Source organism: Camelus ferus, chromosome 17 (assembly GCF_009834535.1).
Source record: "Camelus ferus isolate YT-003-E chromosome 17, BCGSAC_Cfer_1.0, whole genome shotgun sequence".
NCBI lineage: Eukaryota > Metazoa > Chordata > Mammalia > Artiodactyla > Camelidae > Camelus > Camelus ferus.
The window spans coordinates 2,006,345-2,030,220 of record NC_045712.1 but is presented as its reverse complement, the minus strand read 5'-3'; the positions used below and the strand labels follow the sequence as shown (position 1 = coordinate 2,030,220).

At 42.0% G+C, this 23,876-nt stretch overlaps 1 protein-coding gene and 1 long non-coding RNA gene across 3 annotated transcripts in view; one reads left to right on the top strand and one right to left on the bottom strand.

The window, feature by feature from the left end:
• The window catches only part of SUMF1 (sulfatase modifying factor 1), a 77,616-nt gene that overhangs the window by 15,077 nt on the left and 38,663 nt on the right, over window positions 1–23,876 (bottom strand). Inside the window, exons 5-7 of one of the 2 annotated variants that reach the window (XM_032458046.1) lie at window positions 23,417–23,539; window positions 22,545–22,659; window positions 17,715–17,828 (exon numbers count right to left, since the gene is read on the bottom strand). In XM_032458046.1, the coding sequence (XP_032313937.1) occupies window positions 17,715–17,828; window positions 22,545–22,659; window positions 23,417–23,539 (352 nt within the window). The remainder of the gene's footprint in view (window positions 1–17,714; window positions 17,829–22,544; window positions 22,660–23,416; window positions 23,540–23,876) is intronic. The other variant, XM_032458047.1, reaches the window with a different exon arrangement.
• LOC116657062 lies at window positions 1,797–19,476 on the top strand. Its single transcript, XR_004311994.1, has 3 exons — window positions 1,797–2,401; window positions 13,506–13,509; window positions 19,467–19,476. It is a non-coding gene; the product is annotated as an uncharacterized LOC116657062 (long non-coding RNA).

Below are 23,876 nucleotides of genomic sequence, written 5' to 3'. Positions count from 1 at the left end.
ATATTTATTATCTCTTCATTATAATCAATTCTTAGTACTAAATAGCACAATACATTTTTCAAAGCAAGAGATAAGAGCCTCTGAAAAAGGATTTACTACCACATCATAGACTTCCCTTTCCATACTCACCATCCTTTTAGGAATTAAGTAAGTGGGGTACCACTCCCATCATATTCAGATGCAAGCTGACTGTTAGCCTTTCAGCTATTGTCAGAGGGTGGGCAGATTTAGAAGACCATTTGGTTTTAAATTATTGACTATTCCTTTTAACCCTAAAAGGAATCAGAGCTGAACAGAAAAGGTGGGAACAGTAGATTTACTCCAGGATGATCAGATCTGGGTTGTTTGAAATCAGAAGATGCCTTCGAGATCAGCTCGTTCAGAAGCTCCCCATCTGAGCTCTTAAGATCTGATAAAACAGACATGGGTTCTCTTGAACTTGTTCAAGATTTCAAGAAACTTTTAAAGAAATAAATTTATCTATGAAAAAGCTGCTGTGGCTATATTCTATGTCCTTCCTACTTTACCAACATCATTTCTCATAATCACACCCCCAGGACAATGAATTTCTCATGTCCCGCCGAAGAAACGTTTGATTCTCTCCACATGATATGCCCATCCCCACTACCCATTAAACTACTATTTATTTTGCAAGATCCACCTCAAGGGTTATCTCTTAAGGAAAGGCGTGGGCTCTGGAGTCAGACTACCTGCCTGGGTTCCAGTGATGGTTCTGACACTGTGAGACTGATCTAGTTAAGTAACCTCTCGATGTCCCAGGTTCTTCCCCGGTGAAATGGATTTGATAATAGTACGTACTTCATTGGAATGATGTGGGAGTTAAATGAGATAATGCATAGAAAGTATTGAGCAAGTAATAAACAACAAACATGCAGTCACTGTTTACTACTTCACATTATTAGTTCATGACTAACTCAGGTTTCCTGAAGGTGCCCACAAACCAGGTGGCATGTAACTCCCAAAATTCCAAAACCACAGTGATCACTTGACCAGTTTTCTAAAGCCAAACCTCCAAAGGGAGTCTAAGTTCTAATAAAATAGCTGACACGTTACTAACCCTCTAAAACGAAGCCAGGCTTTGTTATATTACAATGAAATTCATATAGCTGGTCACAGCATGCAGAAGCTATTACTGCAGCATCAGACTCGGTAGAACCTTAACATGTTTAATGGTAAAACCCAAACAATAACATTCTGAGGGCCACAGAAGAAGTGGAGTGAATTTCTCCTCAAGAAGCTTTTAAAACTCTGAAAACATTATTTGCCTTTGCACTACTTTCTCTTCCCCTCGCCCGGTACAACCGATACCACAAACACCTGAGGGAAAAACTGAAATTCACTGCTTTCGATTTGACGATGGCAGCTGGCCTTTATTTAATAACATTTTGAGAAGACCCAGCAATCCTGTGAATATCTTGAGGTGTTATAAATATTGTTTTCATCTGCAGATTAGATACTGCTTAAGACCAAACAATGATAACAACAGTAACTCTGAAAAAGCAATGCACACCCAGTAAAGGATCAAACTAGGAAACGTCAGACCTATTTCTCCCTGAGTCTTCCCCCATTTCACTACACCCTATCCATATGCTCAAGCTGGAATCCTAAGGAGTAATTCTCGATTCCTCCCTCTCCCTCACCCCCATATCCAGCTGGTCTGACGAGCCCTAACTCCAAAGCAGATCTCTAATGGATGGCAGCTCTCATCTCCATAGTAACCACTCAGCTCCAAACCACCATGTCTCACCTGGACCACTACAAGAGCCTCCTAGCAGGTCCTGCAGCTTCCAAAATGGTACTGAGCAGGAGCACAGTAGTATGTGTAGAACAAATAAAAGACTATGCTATTGTGAAAGAAGCTAGACAAAATAAAAAAGTACACACTGTATGATTCCATTTATCTGAAACTCTAAAAGATACAAACTAATCTCTGTGACAGAAAGCAGATCAGTCATTGCTTGGGCATGAGAGGCAGAGAGGGCAAGACGGAGAGATGACCGGGGGGCACAAGGAAAGCTGGGGTGATGGGTATGTTCACTATCTAGACTGTGGTGGTTTCACACATGTGTGTGTATATGTATTTATTTTTTTATCAGCATATATATTTATAGACATATATATAATTATGTATATATACATAAGTAAACTGATCAAACTTTATACTTTGGAAATGCACAGTTTATGCCAATTATACCACAATAAAGCTATTTTTAATGAAAATAAACCCCCCAAAAGATGGTATTTTAAATAAAAGGTGTGGGATTGGCTTCAAATAATCCAGGGGAGGAGGAGTGGGGGGATGTGTGGATGAGTTGATCATTATTAAGGCATGGTACTAAGGACATGAGGGTTTACTACACTATTCTTTCAACATCTGTATGTTTGAAATTTTCTATCATAAAATCAGTTTTTAAGCTAAAGGAGACCAAATCATAAACTAGAATAAGTGAAAAGAAGAAAAACTTCCAGAACCCCAAAATGCTAGGAGTCAAAGGCTTCCTTAGATGTTTAAGTACAGGGGGATGTGGAGTTTCAAAGGGCAGATTTCACTCTCCACTGTCTGACCCGGAGAAGCGTGCGTCTTCCCTTGACGGTTAAAGTCATTCTCACACTGACTGGCAAAAAGCTAGGCTCTCTTGCCCGCTCGACTTCTAGTAAAGCCTTCAAGCCATCATATCACAGGGGCTCCCCAGGCATGGTTCTGGCAGGTGAAGTTTAGGATTAAAGAAAAATGATCTTGCTGCTATGTGAGGCACTTCACGCATGCTAAAGCAGCATCCTGGTTAAATTACCAGGTACTTTAACAACAGGCAGCTCGGAAGCTCACAAACAGGAGCAGCTTTTGTTAATCTTCTTTTTCTTCTAGCCTCTGCTCATGCGTCTCTTAAAAGGAATGTCTTTTCAACCACTTCAACCGCTTTTAAAGAAAGCAACTCAGCCTACATTTGCTTAGAGCATACTAATAACTCTTATCTCATTTGATCCTCACAATAACCTTGGGAAGCAGGAAGAATCATTATCCTCATTTTAGGGATGAGGAACAGTGAAACTCAGAAAGACAAAATAACTGGAGTGCCCAAGGTCACACAGCCAGCAAGTGACGAGGCCAGGAGTCGAGGCCCAACGCAGCTTCTAGGCTAGCAGCGCCTCTGACCAAGGTGCGCACGTGAAAAACAAAGTCAAAATCCCAACAATTCACTTGGTTTACCCGATGTCACACATGAAAAAGGATTTTAAGAGTAGATGGGGGGAGGGGGAGTAGCTCAGTAATTAAAAAAAAAAAAAAAAAAGAGTGGGTAGATGAAACCAATACTTCAAATAAAGCTTTTTCAATTACGTGTAATTCTATTCATCCTCCAGCACAAGGACCAACTGAAGGGATTGCAATTAGCTTTAGACACTGCATGAGGAAAGGGAAAGGAGGGTGACACCCAGAGAGCCGGGGAAAGGTCAAAGAAAGGAAACTAGAGATCAGGTTGGAAAGAACAGCACATTAAACACACAGTCCAAATCAACAACCCCCGCAGTGTTTTCTCTGTGAAACCAGCATGTGCTGTATGGTGATTACCCTGTTAGAGAAATGAATGAAAACAGTCATTTCCTCCATGCTACTTGCTTCACCCACGCTAGGCTAAAAAGGAAGAGAATTTTCAAAACTGTATTAACTTGCTCACTGTGTCCGTGGTCCTCCATTTTCCAATAAAATGTGTCACTTTCACAGCCCAAGGTCTGTGGTCACAAGTCTTGCTTCTGCGGGTAATACATAAAACTGAGTATTTAAAACACTGGTTCCAGTTGTAGCAACTAATAATAGCAGCTAATATTTACTGAGCACGTATTATAATCTAGTATTGTTTTAATGTTTTTAATCTTTCAAATGAGATTTTGATGTAGGTTCCACCACTGGTAGGGCAACAATGTAATTCATTGTCCCACTAAGGATACTTTGGGGAGTGAACAGAGGAGCTATTAACAACTCTGCCAGGCATGAGCATACACTAGGCATGTTTGGGCACCCAATCGTTAGCCCCATTTTATAAATGGAGAATTAAAGAACAGGAAAGTTAAACAGCCTGTCCAATGTCACACAGCCAAAAAGTGGAGGAGCCAGGGTTCAAGTCCAGGCCATCTGGTCCAGGCTCATATCCCGCCATTCAGCCATGTGCCCCTTATGAGCTGATGTGGTATTACATTTTTAAAATAAATCATTCCTCTGTTCCTGTTTGAAGAGCACAAACCTTTCTGTATTTCACTAGTTCACTGCAAGACAATGGCTAAAACCTAAAGGAAACTGTGAGTTGAGAGTTCGTATTTTTAACAAATAAAGACATTCTCAGTTTTTGGATAGAATTGAAATATGCCCCTTGTTGGGTGTACTTCTCCTAACGGACTTCCCTTGGCATATGGCATCTGCTTCTATCACTTAGGAATAAATGCACATTTAAAGTAGCAACACTTAGCATTTAAACAGGCATCCATACTTAAGACTGATACGACAGATGCCTTCAGTGGTTTCACTGGCTCAACACCACTCTGCCCCCCGCTGGACTGAGGGGTTTCAACTTCATACCATGGAAGCAACTGCTCCATTTTGTAGACCTACTTTGTAAAGTCTCATCTTCCCCTGTGTATTACTGGAATGGTTTTAGAAAACCTCCAAGGAAAAATCATGTCCCAGAAATAAAGTGATAAAAGTAGGAAATCCAACATCTTCCTTTCATTACAGAATAAACTGCAGGTGCCATGAGACCTCGATGAGCCACAGTGTCACATAGGTAAAAAGTGTCTCTGTACACATACAAGACTGCTTGTAGACATGCTTCTTAAGACAGCACGATGTTGGTTTGTTTCCAATCATCCCTTTTCTTGGTTCCCTCATAACAACACTGTCCTCTGCACTTACAGTTCCTTCTGCATCTTCCCTCTGACCCTGTGAGCTTACTTAACACTCCATTTAGTGTCTCTGTCAAATGACAAGTCACCAGACAGGCTGAAAGATCACACACTCCCTCCACCCACGATTTACCCTCTCTCCTCTTCCTCCGTATTTCCCCTTCTTCCTAGCTGTCGTATCAATCCCCAAATACTTGGTCTTTGTCCCCCGACTATGGCATAGAGCTCCTGAAACCCTTGGAAAAAGAAAGATGAGTGTCGTTCTTTTGTGGCTAATCTTGAATTGAATACTTTGTAATTAACCAGCAATTGTAAGTAAAGCGCTTTCCTGAGTTCTGTGAGTTGTTCTGATGAATGACCAAACTTGAGGAAGAGGTCATGAGAACCCCCAAATCTGTAGTCTGGCTGCTCATTTATATCCTTTACGGTAAACCCGTGACAGTGAGTAAAGTGATCTGTGATCTGTTCTAGCAAATTACCGAACCTGAAAGGGGGAAGTTGTGGGAACTCCCAACTTAGCAGCCAACTTAAGATAGAAAGGTGGGTACCCAGAGCACCCAATATGTGTGACTGGCCTCTGAAGTGGAGGCAGAGTTGTGGGACTGAGTTTTTAAACCTGTGAAGTCTGTGCTAACTCTGGGTGGTTAGTGTCAGACTGAACTGAATCATAAAGACACCCAGTTGGTGTCCAGAGAGTTGGAGAGCTGGTTGTTGGAGAAAACCTAACATCTGGTGTCAGAAGTGCTGAGTAAAAACAGTTCTGCTCCTTTATAATTCATCAATATAAAAGCACAAAATAAAAATTCCTGGGCTTAAGATAGAATGCAAGTACAAAATACCAGCAAAAAACCCTGGAGAGACCCAACAAGATGAGCCAAGGCAGGGAGCACCTCTGGGGAGCCACATACCATGCCCGACCACATGGGAAGGCAGGAGCATCCGGTTCAGGCGTTGTCACTTCACTCTGGGCCTGAGTTTCCTCATCTGTGAGATGCCGGTGCTGCACTTAGGGGGTTTTCCTTCACCACCCATTTGACATGAGCTGCTGGATGCACCTCCAGATCCTTCCGCCTCAAAGCTTCTCCATCCCAACCACTTTACTTCCTCCAGGGATACTTTCCAGGGATCCTTGCCAAGATGGGAGAGAAGCAACTACAGTCTTCTTTCAGGTACCTTATTCAAGGACCTCAACTTTTTTTTTAAATTTTAGTGAAACACACAACATAAAACCTACCACCTCAACCATACAGTTCAGTGGCATGAAGCACATTCAGACTGCTGTGCCATCATCACCACCGTCCATCTCCAACAGTCTGTTTTGCAAAACTGAAACTCAACCCACTAAACACTAACTCCCCATTCTCCCCTCCCCTTAGCCCTAGGCACCACCATTCTACTGTCTCTATGAATTTGACTACTCTAAGTACCTCATGTAAGTCAGTCATACAGTATTTGTTTTTTTGCGACTTGCTTATTTCAGTTACCACGATGTCCTCAAGGTTCATCCACGCTGCAGCATGTCAGAATTTCCTTCATTTTTAAGGCTGTATAATATTCCACAGTATATATACACTACATGTTCATTATCCATTCATCCATTGATGGATACTTGGGTTGCTTCTACCTTGTGGCTGTTGTTAATAATGTTGCTATGAACACAGGTATACCAGTATCTCTTCAATATCCTGCTTTCGATTTTGGGGGGCATATACCCAGGAGTAGAATTGCTCAATCAGAGTTCTATTTTTAATATTTTGAAGAACCTCTATGCTATTTTTCCAAGCAGCTGCACCATTTTGCATTCCTACCAACAGTGCACAAGGATTCCAATTTTCCACTTCCTTACCAACACATGTTATTTTCTATTTTTTTAAATAGTAGCCACCCTCATTGGCATGAGGTGGCCAACGGCGTCAACTTTTACAGTCATACTATCCAACTTGTAGGCAGGAAGGAAAGAGAGAAGAAAAAGGAGCAAGGTCCCAGGAAAATGGTTAATACTCTGCCTTATACAACGGTAGATATATATGATTTGCTTAAGAGACATAGACCATTATAATTGTGAAAATAAGTGGTAGTTTTTCCAACACAAGGCCATAAAACATCTAAATGCTAACAACCAGTCAACTTAAACACCGAAGAAGCTATTTCTATTAAGAGAAAATAAGTAACACACTGGATTTCTGCAACAAAGAACTAACTTTCTCATCATCTGCCTATTAACAGGGTACACTGCTAGATGGAATTTGTTGTCTAATAATGCAGATGGTTCTTTAATTTCAGAAAGCTTAATATGCTAATGTACTTCACAAAAGAACATTCATGGTCTGTTCAATCCTGGAGGAGTTAGTTCTAAAGTTCGAGAAATCAACTTGTTTCATCCTAAACAATGCATGGTATATAGCAGTATCATCCTAAAGGAAGGTGACTTCTGAGTCAACGAAAACCAAGCCACCAACATCACAGGGTACAGACTACATGTGCTGAAAGGTCGGCTCCAGACTCAGTCACTCCATCTCTCAGAGTAACAGTGTGAAACCGTTCAGTCCTGCTTGCAAAGCCAGATAAGGCTCAAAAGCATAGCGTGAAGGGAGCAAAATAAACACAATTTAGTCTTGCTAAGGACTTCGTTTATCATGTTCTCCTAAACTCACAATCTTCCATGTTCTTCAACAACAACTCATTAGCAAGTTATGAGAGAAGATAAGCAATTAGCTTATATGAAGTGGTATTTTTAGTTAAACATTATTTTCAGAGAATACTTGAACACTTCCATGATTTTATGTTGTACGTTGTGAAAGGAGACAAGTGTGAAGTGCCCAGTTCTGTAAGAACTGTGGCTTCATTAGCATCAGCGCTTACTTTCTGTAGTGAGTATGAAGCAGAGACTGTCCGCAGAGAGGTGTTATTTACAGCTGCAGGCTCCCAGATGGCTCATCTCCTTCCTACACCCCTAAAAAGGTCCACAACAAATGTCTTCCATGAATGAGATTTCCGAGTGAGGTGTCATTTCATAGCTTGCTAGCTTACTGTATTTAAATTTTCATTACACTTAAAAACATAATAATCATAATTAAGATTTATGAAGTGCTGACTGCATACTAAACCTTTTCTTCAGGGTATCTCAATGAAACCTCTCAGTTAACTCCATAAGGGGTACTGCTATTTCTTCACTTAAAAATGAGGAAGCTGAATGCGAATTTAAGTGACTTGCCCCAGATCAGTCAGCTCGTAGGTGGCTAAGATAGGAAACCAGGTCCAACTCCAAAACTGCCTGCATTCAACCATGATGCTATAGTTCCTCCTCACATAAAATTAATACGTCATCAGGTTTGTTTGTTTGATTCCTTAACAGGCTCCATGAGGGCAAGAAGATTGTGTCTGTCGGATTCCCAGAACCCAGCACAGGAGTGTGGCATTCAGTAGAACGCCAATAAATTTTGCTGAATGGATAAATTAAATACTTACATAGAAATCACACATGTGGATAGGTATATACCTATATTATAAGTATGTCCACAGATCCACATGAAAAAAAATCCCCAGAACAATCTGATATAAAGATGATTTAACTGTTCTATTTTTCTCTTCTCAATAACATGGTTTTATTTCCGGATCCTTAGGGAAAGAACAAATGAGTCACACTATGGCACAGGGAAAGGCATGAAAGGTGAAGCTATAGAAATGGAAAATGACACAACTATTACTTCACAATTCATTAACAGTTAAGTGTTCAGTACAAAAACTAACTTGCCGAATCAATAATTTTTAAGAGCAATTTAGCAGAAATAAGAGATGAGGAAGGTAAGAAGGACAGGAAACTGATTTAAAATCTCAAGATGTAAAAAACCACAGGCATAATTCACTGCCTCTCCCTTGCTTTTGGAAGAAGCCACCGCATGACACAGCAATTCACATCTCTTCGATTATCTTTCATATTTAGAACACTTCTTGAAATTCCTGACTTAATGTATGCAGTTTGTGGTAAAATACGACAAGGAAGTAAGTAGCCTCTAGAGTTGCGCATTTCAAACAACATCTGGAATCCAGTAAATACTGCAAGAGTCTTGCAATCGGAAGACCTGGGATTTATGTTAGCCACTATATATAATAATGGATTTTTTTAAAAAGTTTCTGCTGTAGAGCACAGGGAACTATGTTCAATATCTTGTAACAACCTTTAATGAAAAAGAATATGAAAACGAATATATGTATGTATATGTATGCTGGGACATTGTGCTGTACACCAGAAATTGACACACTGTAACTGATGGTACTTCAATGGAAAAAAAAAGACGACGATGATGACCTGGGATTTAATCCTGACTCTGCAAATCAAGTCCAAAATCTGGGGCAAAGTCAGAACCTCTCCCCACTCCATGAATTATCGTAAGAAATGAGACTGGGACCATATGCTTTCTTTTGCACAATCAGGAATATTTAGAGGATATGAGAAATGCAGAAAAAAAGAGTCTCTGAGAAACAAGGAAGAGGAGAGAGAGAACTTTGAGCTCTTTGGGGAGAAAAAACTACACATAAAGTAAAGCATAAGCACTGAGACTTGGCTCCTCACAAAAGCACTAGGCAGCCTGGGGTAGAGTCAGGGCCGAGGACAAGGGTCTGAGGCATAGCTTTTCTTTTGTAACCCAAACACATTTTATCCTAATAATCTAGAAACCTGGAGTGGAGAAGGGCTTGGGGGACCATCTTCAAGCTGACAGGGACCACATTTTTTCTTCCCAAACAGTGTGTAATGATTTCACTTGTGGTTTAGGAGCTCTAATCCTTAGAACAACCCAGTGTCCTTAAATTTTATCGTTACCCCACGTTATAGTGAGGAAACAAAAATCTAAACATGTCACTCCCTTCTCCCATGGCCACCAGGCCATCACGTGGCAGAACTAGGATGTGGAACCAGGTCTGAATCATTTAAAACCTGTCCTCTGAACCATGTTCCTGCCAGCTTCTCCATCCATCACTGCCCAATTTCCAAGCCAGCACCAGCCCCCAGGGCTTTGCCCAGAGTTACTGTGCCCTACGAACGGCTTGCTACATCCCCCGCAGAACTGACGGATGAAGCACTAAGCCAGATAAGGGCAACATGACTCACCTGAGGCCCCTTGACATTTTAAAGCTAAATCTCAGATGGAAACCCAGGCTACTGACCTCTGCTCTCATCACATAACCACGGCTCTGTTATTCAGTGCAGTGGGAAGAACCTGACTGAGGACAGCAAATAAGCACATTAGCAAACTCTTTGCTCTTTGCCTTTAACAGTTGTTACAGCCCCAACCCATTATGCTGACCTTCTGTCATCTCAGTCTTAGAGCATATGGCTCTCCCCTCCCAGGAGTGCTATCCACCATGAAAAAGATAGCTCATAAAAGCTCTTTTACTGAGGAAGACAATCCCCAAGTCACTCTCCAAAGCCCCTAGCCAGTTAGCTAACAGAAATTCTTTAAACAGCTCTCCTGCGCCCATAAGGAGGGGAAACATCCACTGCAGCAAAACCAAGAGAAGGAAACACAGACACACGCGCAGCCCTCTCAGCTTTTGCTTTCACTGAGAGTACGGAAAAGGCATGATGCTTCAGAAATGAAGGGCAAACAGAGGGCAGCTGTGGCTTGGGGCACCAATGGCCAGGCTGTACTTCAAGAAAATAAGAGCAGCAGGAAAAGAAAGGATGAAAACCCTTTCTCTGCTCACCACGAACTCCTCAAAAGGCATGTGTGTCTGGATGCCAAGCACCAAGCCCAGCGACCCGCCAACTGCTGCCAGCCTCCCTAAGGGCACCTCCCCGGAGCACAGAGCTCACCGAGGCCCTAAGTCAACCACAGCGCAGCTTGATTTACATGATCGCTACCCAACTTCTCCCACACGACATACTTCCTAACAGCCAGCCTGCCTCATGCATCTCTGTATCCCTGAAAGCCAATACAGCCCCTCAGACAGTAAGTCCTCAGGAAATGTGGGCTGACCTCAGGGTGCAGGGCTCCTCCTGGAGCCTCGTCCCATCCCGTCATCTCAGTGACAAAAACACAGCCAAATGTGTTGACTGTAATAAACTAGAAGGGAAAACAGCTACCATAAACGACAGTGCTGATGGTCATGATGATGTCTGTAAGCTGCCTCTCAAGGGTGAAGCCCATAAAAAACTGGCTTTGATGGAGAGAAGAGGCTCTTCATTAAGTTTCAAAATGCAGCACAAAGCATAAAAAGAGAATTTTTAAAGGCTTAAAAACCATAAAACACAGTTACACAGTAACAATATTTCAGGAGACCTAGCCTAAAATCAATATATATCAGGCAGGGAGGGCAGGGGTACTTGCCTAGAGGCTTACTAGGGGCCAACAGTGAGACGCAGCTCCTCCCGGTGCCGCAGCCACAACTCGTCAGCATCCTAGTCAGAGGGCTCACAGCGTCAGTAGCACCAAACCTGTCGCAATGAAAACAGAAGCTGCCACGTACTATATGTTTGCTACTTGCAAACATTGTGCCAAATGGCCATACTCTCTCAGTTCCTCTCTACAACTCTGTGAAGTACGAATCGACATCCACATTTACGAAAGAAGCACACTGAGTCCCAGAGTGGTTAAGCGACTTGCCCAGGGTCACACAATTGGTAAACCACAGATACAGCAATAAAATTCAAACCCAGCTCTACTGGACTCCGTTGGCTCAACTTTTAAATGCTGACGCGATCAGAGACGTGATGACAGAGGAGGAAAAAAGACAGCCCCACTCTTTTTTTTTAAATGGGGGAGGTAATCAGGTTTGTTTATTTATTTATTTAATGGAGGTACTGGGAATGGAACCCAGGACCTCATGCATGCCAGACAGGCACTCTACCACTGAGCTATACCCTCCCCCTGACAGCCCCACTCTTTCTTGCATCTATCAGGGAATATCTAGAAGTCTATGTGCATCTCTGGATACCCATTTAGAAAAGGGGACTTTTTTCCCCTACTCATATTATTCAGAGGAATGTAACCAGGTTGCCCTGGATTGGAAACCAAGTTATTCAAGGTGCAGCTGAAGGAATGGGGATGTTTATCTAGAAATGGAAAGATGGAGGGGCAAAGGCTGTGACTATCTGCAGGAATCTGAAAAGCTTTCATGCAGGAGACAGAAAGAAGCTGTGTTCTGTGTTCTCACCAGGTGCAGAATGAGGACCAGTGAGCTGAAGCGCAGGGGGTGGAATATTTGGTTGGACATGAGAAAACATCCAACAGTGAGAACATCTGATAACACAACTCGATGCCCCAGGTGTTAGAGAGTTCTTGGCCCCAGGAAGTTTGAAGCTAGAGGCTGCAGGACCATAGCTGTCAGGGGTATCAAAGAAGCAGTAGAGGCTCGAGGTTTTCACTTCCTACCAAGATCCACTCATCTTCCAAACTAAGACAGGAGGTCATGATATATTTGGGTGTCCTGCTCTAATTGCTCACGAAGAGTCAAGAGTTTTAACATGAGACTCAGAAGGTAATATTATTGAGAAACAAACAGCATTTTTACCATCTTTCAAATAGCAACAGGAATCAGCACTCTCTCTTTTCAAGCAAGAAGCATGTGTCTGGATAATGTGTTTGAAAATGTGTTTATAAGATCTAGATATCTGAGCCATATGTATTCAAGCTGATTTCTATTTCTCAACAGGTTTTTGCTGCTGTTGTTGTTGGATGATCAACCTTGCTCCAGAACCACAACAAAACGTGGAAATGGATAAACATTAGCTTTCCCTCCAGAACGATTTCCATCTTCTACTAGGGAGAAGAAGATAAAATCCTTTTCATAAGCACAGCCTCAAGAGATGGATGTTTTGTGGTTGCCCTGCTTTGCCTTTGGTACTTATTAAGTATAATTTACAACCATAGTGATTTATTATCAAGGTTTAAGTTCACTTCCTTAACACTTCCATGCTTTTTTTCATTTTCAACACCAGGTTACTTCTCCACCAAATTGATTTATTCATGCCCTTAAACTGTCCTCATTAAAAATATGTGAATGCTGAAACATTATGCTGTATACCAGAAACTGATACAACCCTGTGAACTGACTATACTTCAATTTAAAAAAAAACACATGAATGAAGACCTCACAGCAGATCAAAGTCTTCAATCAGCTACTTCTCCTAGCACACAGTAGGTATTCAAGGAATGCATGCTGCAGTGATTAAGCTACTCTGGGGCAGACAGTGGGTGTGGCAGTCTGAACTGAAAATGATGTGATATTTACTGTTTCTTGCCAGGCTGAGACAAGGACCGTGTCATGCCATAGGCAGAAGAGGACTGGGAGACAGGCTAAGCGGGAGTCTAACATTTGTGTTGCACAAAATTCACTGATTCATGCAGTGGCGGGAGGTTAGAGGGGGAGTTATTGGGAAGAGGAGCAATCAAGTGTGGAGTTTTAGAGGATGGACAAAAGCAATGCAAGTCTGAGTCCCAAGTCTGGTCACCCAGTGGCAAAAAAGCACCCAAGCAGGACTGCTCGGCTTGGAACCTGCCAGCACGCTGTACATGCTGACCTCAGGTCAGAAGGTTGGCATGTGCCCTGTGCGACGGGCAAGGGCTCAGAGGTGTGTCCTTCAAAACGAGCGGAGTGCAAACTCTGCAACCACGGACCGCACATAAGGAGAGCTCATAACCTCCCTGGTAAATTCCATACCACAACAATGAGGTCACGCAAAACAGAACACATTTGCCAAAATGTCTGGAGCTACGCGGTCTAAGTGAACAAGCAAACTCCAAGCTGACAAAAACCAAACAGAATCTCTGGCTAACAGAATCTGGCAAGCAGCAGGGATTCATTCAGAGGAGGAATACTTTGAGCAAAACTTTATTCCCACTGGACTTTAATGAGCCACGAAGCGAGATTTTCATTGTAAGGAAGACAATGTGACATGCTAACAAAAGGTAAGGATAGGAGGAATATTAGGCATTCATTATTTGTAAATGTCACCGTCTTCCCCACGGCCTCCAAATGCCAACATGCCTCATTAACTCTGCTCGATAGAAGCATACAATGTCCCAATGAGGCAGCCAAACACAATCTAAGCAAAAACAGTAAACAACCACTACAACTGTACTTTTTGGGTATAAAAGTATAAAGTATTTTTACCTACAACATTATCAAATTTAATTTCCCAACAATTTCATGAGATAGGAATAATTATTCCCAATGTGTAGATAAGGAAACAAGATACATTCTAAGTTTAGAGAGTCCTTTAATATTAAGTGGCAGAGGTACAATCCCAGTTACTGTGACTAACTCCAACACTAGAATTCTTTACCTTAGAGAAAAAAAGGTCCCCTTGCCCCAAAATTGTGTACACCTAAGTTAGACTGGGAAAGATGTTACAGATCACACCTTTCACATCATCGTGAACAAGTCAGCATGGTACCTGGAGCATGAGAGGGAGGATGCCGGCGTGGGATGTTATAGAAGCTCTACACAGTCTTGTACTGAAAGCACCATATACTGCCACAGATTATTATGGGTCTTGGGGTTGCTAAAAAGGGGGGGAAAATCACCATTTAAAATTAGCATTTGGTTAAAAAAATAGTAGCATCAATGGCCACACTCTGGATTGTGTCTGTGTGGAAGAGGGTGACGCCACATTCAGCAGCTCCTGAAAACACATGCATGCATGCATGCATGCACACTCCCCATAACTTCCTCTAGGTATAATCAAACTGACCCTCGCTCCATATGGCCTAATACCTCAGCCTCTCCTACGACTGTGTGTACAAAGCACACAAGGTGTTTCTACCACCTGCTTTTTGCCATAAATGACTACCCAATAAAATAAACACTAATGATTAACTTTTGCTCCCTGGAAGTCACTGAACAAGAAAAAGATATTCTCTGAATAGTATTTGCATATAGAACACGGCCTTTTCCCAAACTCTCCAAAGAAGCTTTAAAATGATTTTGCCATTATGAGTTAGTCTTGGAGCTAAAATATATACATGACACTGAAGAGGTCAGTTCCTGTGTTGAAATGTTTGCTAATCACATGGGTATTTTGGTTCATAACTTTCCCTGAAAATGTCTGTTTCTAACTAGCCTTTGCTTTTGAAACACCCAGAGTATGAACAGTGAACAAACTCTCTTAATTCAAGGTATCTGAAATTGGCTTTCTTATAGGACCAACTACTATGTACCTGGTTCTTCGCAAGGTGCTAGAGACACACAGGCTATTAGGGAAGCAAGGCAAGTAAACTAAGACCTCAAAGAGAAATGAGTTTTAACCAGATCAGATGGGAACCATCACAGCTGTGAGTAACTGAAGGGCTCAAATCCTAGATAAAAGGGAAGCCCAGAGAGGTGAGCCTGTTTCCCCAGAGGTCTTTGGATTCCAGTGGCAGCAGCTATAATGGTGAGAAGTAAAAAGGACTCTGAACAGATTCCTGGGCTAAGGAAACAAAAACCTGGAGCTCAGGACCCTCCAAGGAAGAAGAGTCATGGAAAACACCTAGGGTGTTGGCTGGCACCTGAAGAACTATACCCAACTAGCCGTCACAGGGACTGAGGCTCAGCTTCAAATCATCTCAACTTCTGACTGGAATAAGCAAATATGAAATCGAAGTTTCTAGAAGCAAAGGTAAATCCTCTCTAAGATCCCACTACCTTGACCTCAAATAATCTCTACACCCAGTACCTTCACTAATAAATGGATAAATAAATCTAATTATCTCCTACCCCTACCCCCAAAAAAGAAATTAAAAAGAAAAAAAAAGAATTAAGAAACACAGTAAATACAATAAGCTGTCAGTATATGTTAAATCAAAACAGTAGGTACATAGGTATCTGTTATGCCATTTTCTGTACCTTCCTGAATTTTTGTAGCATTTCATCATTAAATGTTTAAAAAAGAAGAAAAAGGTGTGCCAGAGAGAGATCAGCAAGAGTGAAATTATTTTAGCCTTCAGAAGTCATGTTCAAGAGTTTGTACTTTATTCTTTAGACAACAAGAAGCCATTAAAGAATTTTAAACAGAGGAGTGACAGCATTAAATGTGTCCTCTATAAAGATCATTCTAGCTCCATTAGAGCAGAAAGAGTGAAGGCAGGGTGTCCAACTGGGAGGCTGCGCAGTAACACAGATGAGAGGCATCAGTGGTGCTGGAAATGAAGGAAAGTTGTACAGATCTGAATGATAAAAGTCTGAGTTTGCAAGGGAGGTAGAGTTTAGATCTCAAAACTATTGAATTTTACCCCAGTCAAATCAGGAAGCAAATGAGGCCACCTGACAAAGAGAAACCTACAAGGAGCACAATTTATAGAACAAAGACCACATCCAAGACAGAGCCTGGAACTCGTGAAAACAAGAAAAATGTGAATTTTTCTGTAAATCCTTAGAAGAAACACAAGCAACTATAAAACTGAAAGCTAATAAGCACTCAGCTCGACAACAGATGGTCAGATAGATACATTCACAACCTGCCAGAATTCTGAAGCCTTGTGCACCCCCTTCCAAACATGCAGATGCTTTGATCTGGGGGGGGGGGGGGATTCTATTTCTGATTCTGACAGCAAACGCCAAGTCACATCTTGCCAGGAGAGAATGGCGTCTCCCAACCACAAACCCACCGAGAATTTCACAACCTTAATCTCCTTTTGGAGAAATATGGGTTGTCTTTGACCACTACTTCCACCAGCCCTGCCAGAAAGTACAAGGAAAGTGAGGGGGAAATGACAGTTTCTGAAGACCTCAGCTTTTTCATCTGCCCCCAAGAAAGTAGATCTCTGTCTCTGGGTTATTCATGAGCAACCCACCTGTTACTCTGCGAAGGAAAATCAAGCACATCAAACAAACGTATCCCCACGTTCCGAAAAATGGCCTGAGGCACAGGCTCTGACAGTTTCTTCAATTACTCTGAGTTGTTTCACTCTCCACCGAGAAGAGATCGAATAATTTTCTTTATCATTACCTTCTGTGCCTTTACAAAAGGTTAAGGTTTAAAATTAAGCATAGCAAGTTCCCAGTCTAGCTAGTTTTGGTACAAATATACATCCTTGGATCTGACTTATGACTGTCTAGTTTGCTAGAGATGAGATTTCAATCTATTCACGGAGCAAGAAATATTCAGACACGTTGTTTTTAAAGGAGGTACCTTCCACCCATATACCCACGCAGTCTCAATTTTTGTATATGATGCTGGGGAAGCTTGGTTTCAGAGGCAGAGTAGTGCACTAGTGGCATTCAACATTCCTCCCATATCAGAATATGTAAAACTTAGACAAACATGGTTGTCTTAGTTCCCAAAGTTTATGATGCACTGAACTGACATACTGTGCAGTTCAGGAAATAATCATGAGATGACTCAACTTCCTGACTCAACATTCATCCAGAAAACATCCTTTCTCATTTTCTCCAAACAAAGCTCCTCAACCAAAATTCAACCAATCAAAACTCAGGCAATTAGCTGCATGAAAAATACCATCTACCAGATCTCGGTAGTTATTAATAAATATTTATGAATTTTGCAGTTATTTATATATCTCATATATCTCACTTTGATCACATTTATGAGACTGAATAAAATTTCTAACGTTATATGCAGATTCCCTCCAACCATTACCACCATCACAATCCAGCAGCATATAAAATGCCCAGAGACATTTCTACACAATACGTTCAGGTTGAAATAAGAGACATGTACTTGATATTTCTTTGGGGAAATTTCAAGATTAATTTCAACGGTACATAAACACCCTTCGGAAGCAGGACATTCTTGCCAAAGGCTGCCCAGGGGATAGATACAACCTTTTCATGATACATACTCTGAGACTGATACTCACTGGGTTAATAGTTTCTTCAACAGAATGGTGAACGGTCCACCAGTCTGAAGTCCACTCCCAGGCGTTCCCTACTATATTGTACAAGCCATAACCATTGGGAGGAAAGGCATCAACCTAAAAATAAAAAAAAAAAAAGGTAGGGGGAGAAATGCTGTCAAACTACTCACCTTGTCTACAAAACCTCTTTGGTGCAGAAATGCACAAAGAGCTGTTACTTCAAATTATGAATATTAATTTTCACTCCAAGGGTGAAAATGCAATTTAGCCAATGTGAAAACAAAGAAAGAGATATTTTTCAGCTTTGAGGTCTCAAGCAGAGCTTAGAAACCTAAGAAGAGATGGTATTTCATGGCAGGAGAATCAGTGAAATTATTCCTAAGAGAGAGACTAATACTGATCTTAAGTCCAATCTGTATCTTAATGGGGAGCGAGGGGTAAATGGTCTTCAGACCTTCAAAAGCGTAAGAGAAACATATTAGACCCGGTAGAAGTCTCGGCATCAGCTGAGCTATGCTGGCCCACGGCATCTTTTAGCACTGAGAGACCCCAAGCCAATTCTGTCCTCTCCACCAGCCCCTCCAATCACCATCTTATCTTTAAGCCTCAGTTATTATCATCGAAACACTAAAGGGACTTGTTTTTATAAAGAAAACGAGAATTGACTACCAAGCGGATTTGTAACACACAGAGGGTTTGCAATCTCTGAGACCTGGAAGCATGAGGCAAGCTGCACAGGCTCCTCAGCAAGCAATTATATCACACTTCAAAGGCAGACCAGACAGTTACAGACACGTATGATATTATCACAGACACAGTACCGGGCTGCGAGGCTTGTGTAAGAAGCAGGGAGAGGAGGGGGACTAGACAAACAAACTCTGACTAAACAGTAAATGTGCACAAAACAGTTTTCCTATTTTAGGGACTCAGAATTTTTTCTCAACACTTTTTAATGGAAATTCTCAAACATGAAGAAATTTTTTTAATTTTTTAAATGAAAAAAAAAATTAAGTTACCTTTGGGGATCTTTTTAGAAGATCTTTTTGTAAATTCATGGTTTTTCCCAATTAATAAGGTAGGACTAAAAGGAAGAAAGCTCATTTATAGATGGCTTCAGAAGGTTTTATGTGTATTTATCTACACATAAATATGGAAGCAACTGATACTCGGGAGACACAGAGCACTTTAATCAAAGTTATGAAGCTTCTCTGAAAAACACATAATCCCGATGAGGTGGAAAGCTGAAAATGCTTACCACTCTGCTCCATACTCAGCATTCATGATGGAAACAGTGGTACTTAGTCATTGCTTCATTCAGTAATTCCACGCACGCCGACTGAAGGGTTTGATGACACAAGACGTGAAAGAGCTTTAATGAGGGAGAAAGGAAGACGAAACCAAAAATAAAAAATCCAGCCCGGAACAGCAGAGAGGGAAGAGTAGGGTAAGAAAGCGAAAGAACAGGAGCAGAACTCCCCCCCCCCAGAGGGCTGGGGCTGAAGGTGAACCCTCCTCTGCAAAGAGAGAGGTGTCTTGTTGGAATCGGGGTCAGAGAGACAGCACAGGAGGCGAGAGCAGAGGCATCAACTGTTCCGGAGAAGACTGGAAAGAGCAAGACGGAGTAACAGCTGGAAGGAGAAGGAAGGGAAAGAAGAAATCTACTTCAGGGATAGAAGTGGAGGAGCAAGGGGCACGAGAGCAATTAAAAGATAGAACGAACATTCTGGAAGATGGAGTCACTCCTCAGGCTTACAGAGCGCACACGCGGAGGGGGCTCTCAAGTCTGTCAGCCTGAGGTCCTTTTTATGTGCCAACACTTAGCAATTGTTGGGCAAGCGAGTTCACCTATCTGGTGTTGTTAAACCATAAGATGAGGAAATAACAGCATCTATTCAAAGGTTTGAGGGGCTTTTCCCCTTTAAATAATTCAATGTTTAAGTGACGGAAAATCTGGAGGTCACCACCCCTAAAACTGCCACGTTAGAGTGTAAAAATTTCAACTGCTCGCTGTTAAATTAAGCACACTGATTAACGCTTCCTTCCAGAAAGCTCAAAAGAAAACAAATGGACACGAGAAAAACTTCCAAAGTGCTGATTTTCAGGAGAATAAATTGATGTGCATGAAAAACAAAACACACTAGTAACTGTGTAAAGAGGCCTTGCAACACACAAATCCAATTCTTCAGCTTCTCCGGGGCCAGAAAAATTTGCTGAGTTTAAAACCAGACTGGAAATAACAAAATACATAAAATAGCAGGTGAGGGAACTATTTCACTGTCCCTCCCATTACGAAATTCCTGCTCTCGACTGACCAGGGCCTGGGGACACAATAAGGCAGCTAAAGTGGACTTGAGATAATTCTCTGGGTAAACAGTCCTGACTTAAAGGTACAGATCTTGTGAAGTCTGATTCCAAAGACACGTAGTGGTCTCTCTATAACTTGCTGCTTTTTTTCTCCGCAGGTCCTGCTTCTCCTGTTGGTTATTTGAGGGCTCTCAGTAACTGTCCTAATTTTGTCTTAGGAACCTCCCACGGCAACTTCGTCAGGTAAGTTCTCAGTTGAATACATTCCAAGCAGACATCTGCTGAATGCCCAGCTAAATGTTCCAACTCTAAACATCTGTAAAGCATCCTTATTTCATGGGGAACTTTGCTTTTCCTGAAAAAGGTACACCGACTTGAGAATAAGTGACTATTTTCCCTGGAGGCTCATGTGCTTAAATAGTGATATGAAACTCCATAGCCATAAGCACTGTAAAATATTCATAACTAGCCAGTACAGCTTCTCGTGGCCTTTTATTAAAATTGGCAGGCGCTTACATAATTTGTGTGGTCCATCAGAAGCCCATGCTGCAGGCTTCAAGGCTGACTGCAATGGCCCCAATTCACACGGTCTCACATCTGTGAGGGGGATTCAGGCTGCCAAGGCCCTTCTCAAGCCATGTGATGGTTGCTGTCCCACTGTCCACATCAACCAACATCCTTTTTGGGGTCTCAGGATCATCCCCATCAGGCCTCCTAACTGATATTCTGTTCATCCTGCAGTTCTGCCGACCAAAAGTGGCCCACGAGATACTGGCTGGGCTTCTCACCCATGTAAAGGCTGAGAAAAAGTTGAGATCATTTAGTCCCCAAAGTCTCCAATCACTCATTTTATTGAATAAAACTAGGTGCCCACGAAAGCACAAGCTATCCTGAAGGAAATGTCAGAAGAACCAACTTCTAGATGGTCTGATGAGTCTCTGCCTTTGTTGAATAATACTTCCAGTTCCTATTGGTTTGTGTTGGTTCCTTTATCATATACCTAATTCATATAGAAGCACACACATAAGCACTTATATACATTTCAAGGGTAACATATTCTTGTGCAACTTTTTTTTTTACAAAGATACTGCCAAACGTAAAACTATAATGCTTTAACTACATAGCTCAAAGTATTTTTAAGTTTCTGATAGGTCAAGTATCTCCTCACTCTTCCTCTTTTCCAAAAATGTCTTGGTCTTGCTTGTTTATTGTTTATTTCACTTGAAATTCTGGAATCATTTGGTCATGTTCCAAATAAGGTATCTGTGTTATATTTATAAATAAATTTTGGAAGAATTATTTTTGTGTGACACAAAAATACAAGCATTTAAAAAAATGTCAACTGTTTGAAAGATTGTTAAAAGAAAATTATTCTTTGTAACAACAAACCCAGTAAGGTACTATTTCCCCATCACAAGATGCTTTTCTTCACCGTGTTAAGAGAAAACGAAATGCTTTTAACGTTGCTTCACCAGTGTATGGTTTTGCCAACAAAACAGCGGTGAAAAAGGAACTATCATTCTCTCGTGGAGGGAAACAGGCTACACGCATTTTGGAAAACGCTTTGGCTATATATCTAAAACCCTTACTAAGAATGTTTTTAGTCTTTGATTCATCTCATTAATTTCACTGCTAGGAATCTATCTTTACAGAGATAAAATTTAATGTTTATGTACAAGATGTTCATTGCTATTCTGTTTAGCAAAAAAAGAGATATGATGTAAATCTGCAACAATAAAAGGTAAATAAATTAGGGTTCATACAAATGGCAGGTTATCCAGCTGCTAAAAGATGTGTATCTATGAAAAACTGTTAATGACAGATAAAATGTTTCTGATACTACACAGGGAAAAACAGTAGGATTTTAAATACTGTATTATGACCCGAAAGCAATATGTAAAAAATACATAGGCACATACACACCAGAAACACTTCTGCCAGCATCTCTGGTAGTTAAGAACATGGGCTTTGGAAACAAACCGACCTGATTCAAATCCCAGCTGTGCTGCTTTCCAGCTGTGTGACCTTGGGCAAGTTACTTAACCTCTCTGTGCCTCAGAATGCTCACCTGGAAAACGGGGATAACAGTACCTACCTTACAGAGTTGAAAAGATATTAAATGAGATCATTCATGCAAATGGCTCAGCACCGTGCCTGGCACACTGCAAGTGCTCACTAACTACTAACCATTATTAATTAGCATCATTAACACAGAAAACAAGTGGGAGGAAAATGCACCCAGATGCTAACAGGGGTTATCCATCTCTGGGTGGGAGGGTTCCAGGTCCTTTAAATTTTCTCCTTGTTTTTCCAAAGTGTCTATAATAAGTATTACAGAATCAGAAAGAAAAACATGTTACGAGAAAGTATGGCTGATTAATTATTAAGTTATTTGCTACATGCAGTAGTGGATAAAGGCAGGGAGGGGCCAGCACGTGGGGCAGAGAGTGAGCACTGCCCTTCACTCATTTCTAGCCGTTTCTCGGTGCGCTGTCTCCGCCGCCCTCCTTCACAAGCCTCACTACTCACAGGTGCAGTTCCTCGGAAGCCGTCCTCTCCGGTGTTGGTCACAGGAAACTCGCCCTGCCAAATGTTGGCATAATGCTGGCCTTTGGGCTGCAGCTTGTTGCCCCAGGGGAAGAGCCTGCCAGAAGAGACACAGGCATCAGCCCGTCAAACAGGCACAGGCTTCTGGATTCAAGGCCAGAGGAGGAAGGCAGGGAGAGAGAGAACACTGCTTGCTTGCTCCAAGGGAGCTTTTCTTTTCTTTTTAATTTTAAATATCTAAATACCTAAAGCTTTTAATCAGCATTTTTTTTAACTTCCACATAACCAGTTCCTGTCAAGTTCACAACAACCTCAGTCTCTCTGGAGGACTCAGGAGGCCTGAAATAAATCACATAACTAAAAGAAGGGCTTACAGGAGGCTGGGAAAGCAGACATCATTCTGGACTTATATGGTAGCATGATCAGGCACCACCACACTGCACTTTCGTACAAAGCCTTCACTATTTTAAGGAGCTTTTCCTAGAAGATGGGACCCAAACACAAGTTTTCTGTCTCACGGCTCTGGAAGCAGAGAAATACCGCTGCTTCAGGAGATGCCTAAAATAAGAAAATCCTAAAAGCAAGGCAGCCTGCTAGGAGGCTCTACGGAGGACCTGTGACACTGGCGGGGCTGAGCTGCTGCAGCCACTTAACCAAACACGTGGCTTTGGGGGCTGTGAGGGGTTGTGACCCACACACAGTGTTTCCTTAGTAACGTCCCGGAGATGAAGAAAGCCCAGCAAGAAAGAACAGCTGGGCTGGTTGTGGTTTTAAATCAACTTTCCAGCCAAAGGAAGTCCTGTCGCTTCAGAAAAGGTCAACATACAGTTAGGCAAGATGCGAGCCCCAGGTACCTATTTTGCAGGCCTCCTCGACAGCTGTATTCCCACTCAGCTTCCGTGGGCAACCGCTTCCCTGCCCACGTGCAGTAGGCCACGGCGTCATTCCAGGACACATGGAGAACAGGATGATCTGGCCTGGGGAACAGCGGGAACAGAGTGAGGAGGGCGAGGACCGAAACAGGAAGCAGGCGCCGGCTTCTGCAAAGCCCAGCATCACCTTCCCTTCAGTCTGTGACGCTGAGGTGGCCCTGGGCCCCAAACCAAGCCCAAGCCGCGCTATATCTGTCACCCTCCTCCATTGGTTTCTGACATTCCAGGCTTGTGAATAGGTTGTAATTCCTCATGGAACAAGTTTGGGCAAGTCAAAACATTTCTTCACTTTGAAGGTAGGCCTGGACCACCAGAGAAGCTCACGTGGTACGATGGGTGTGGAGGTGCACCAGCCAGATCCCTCTTTGAGGGAGGAGTGCTC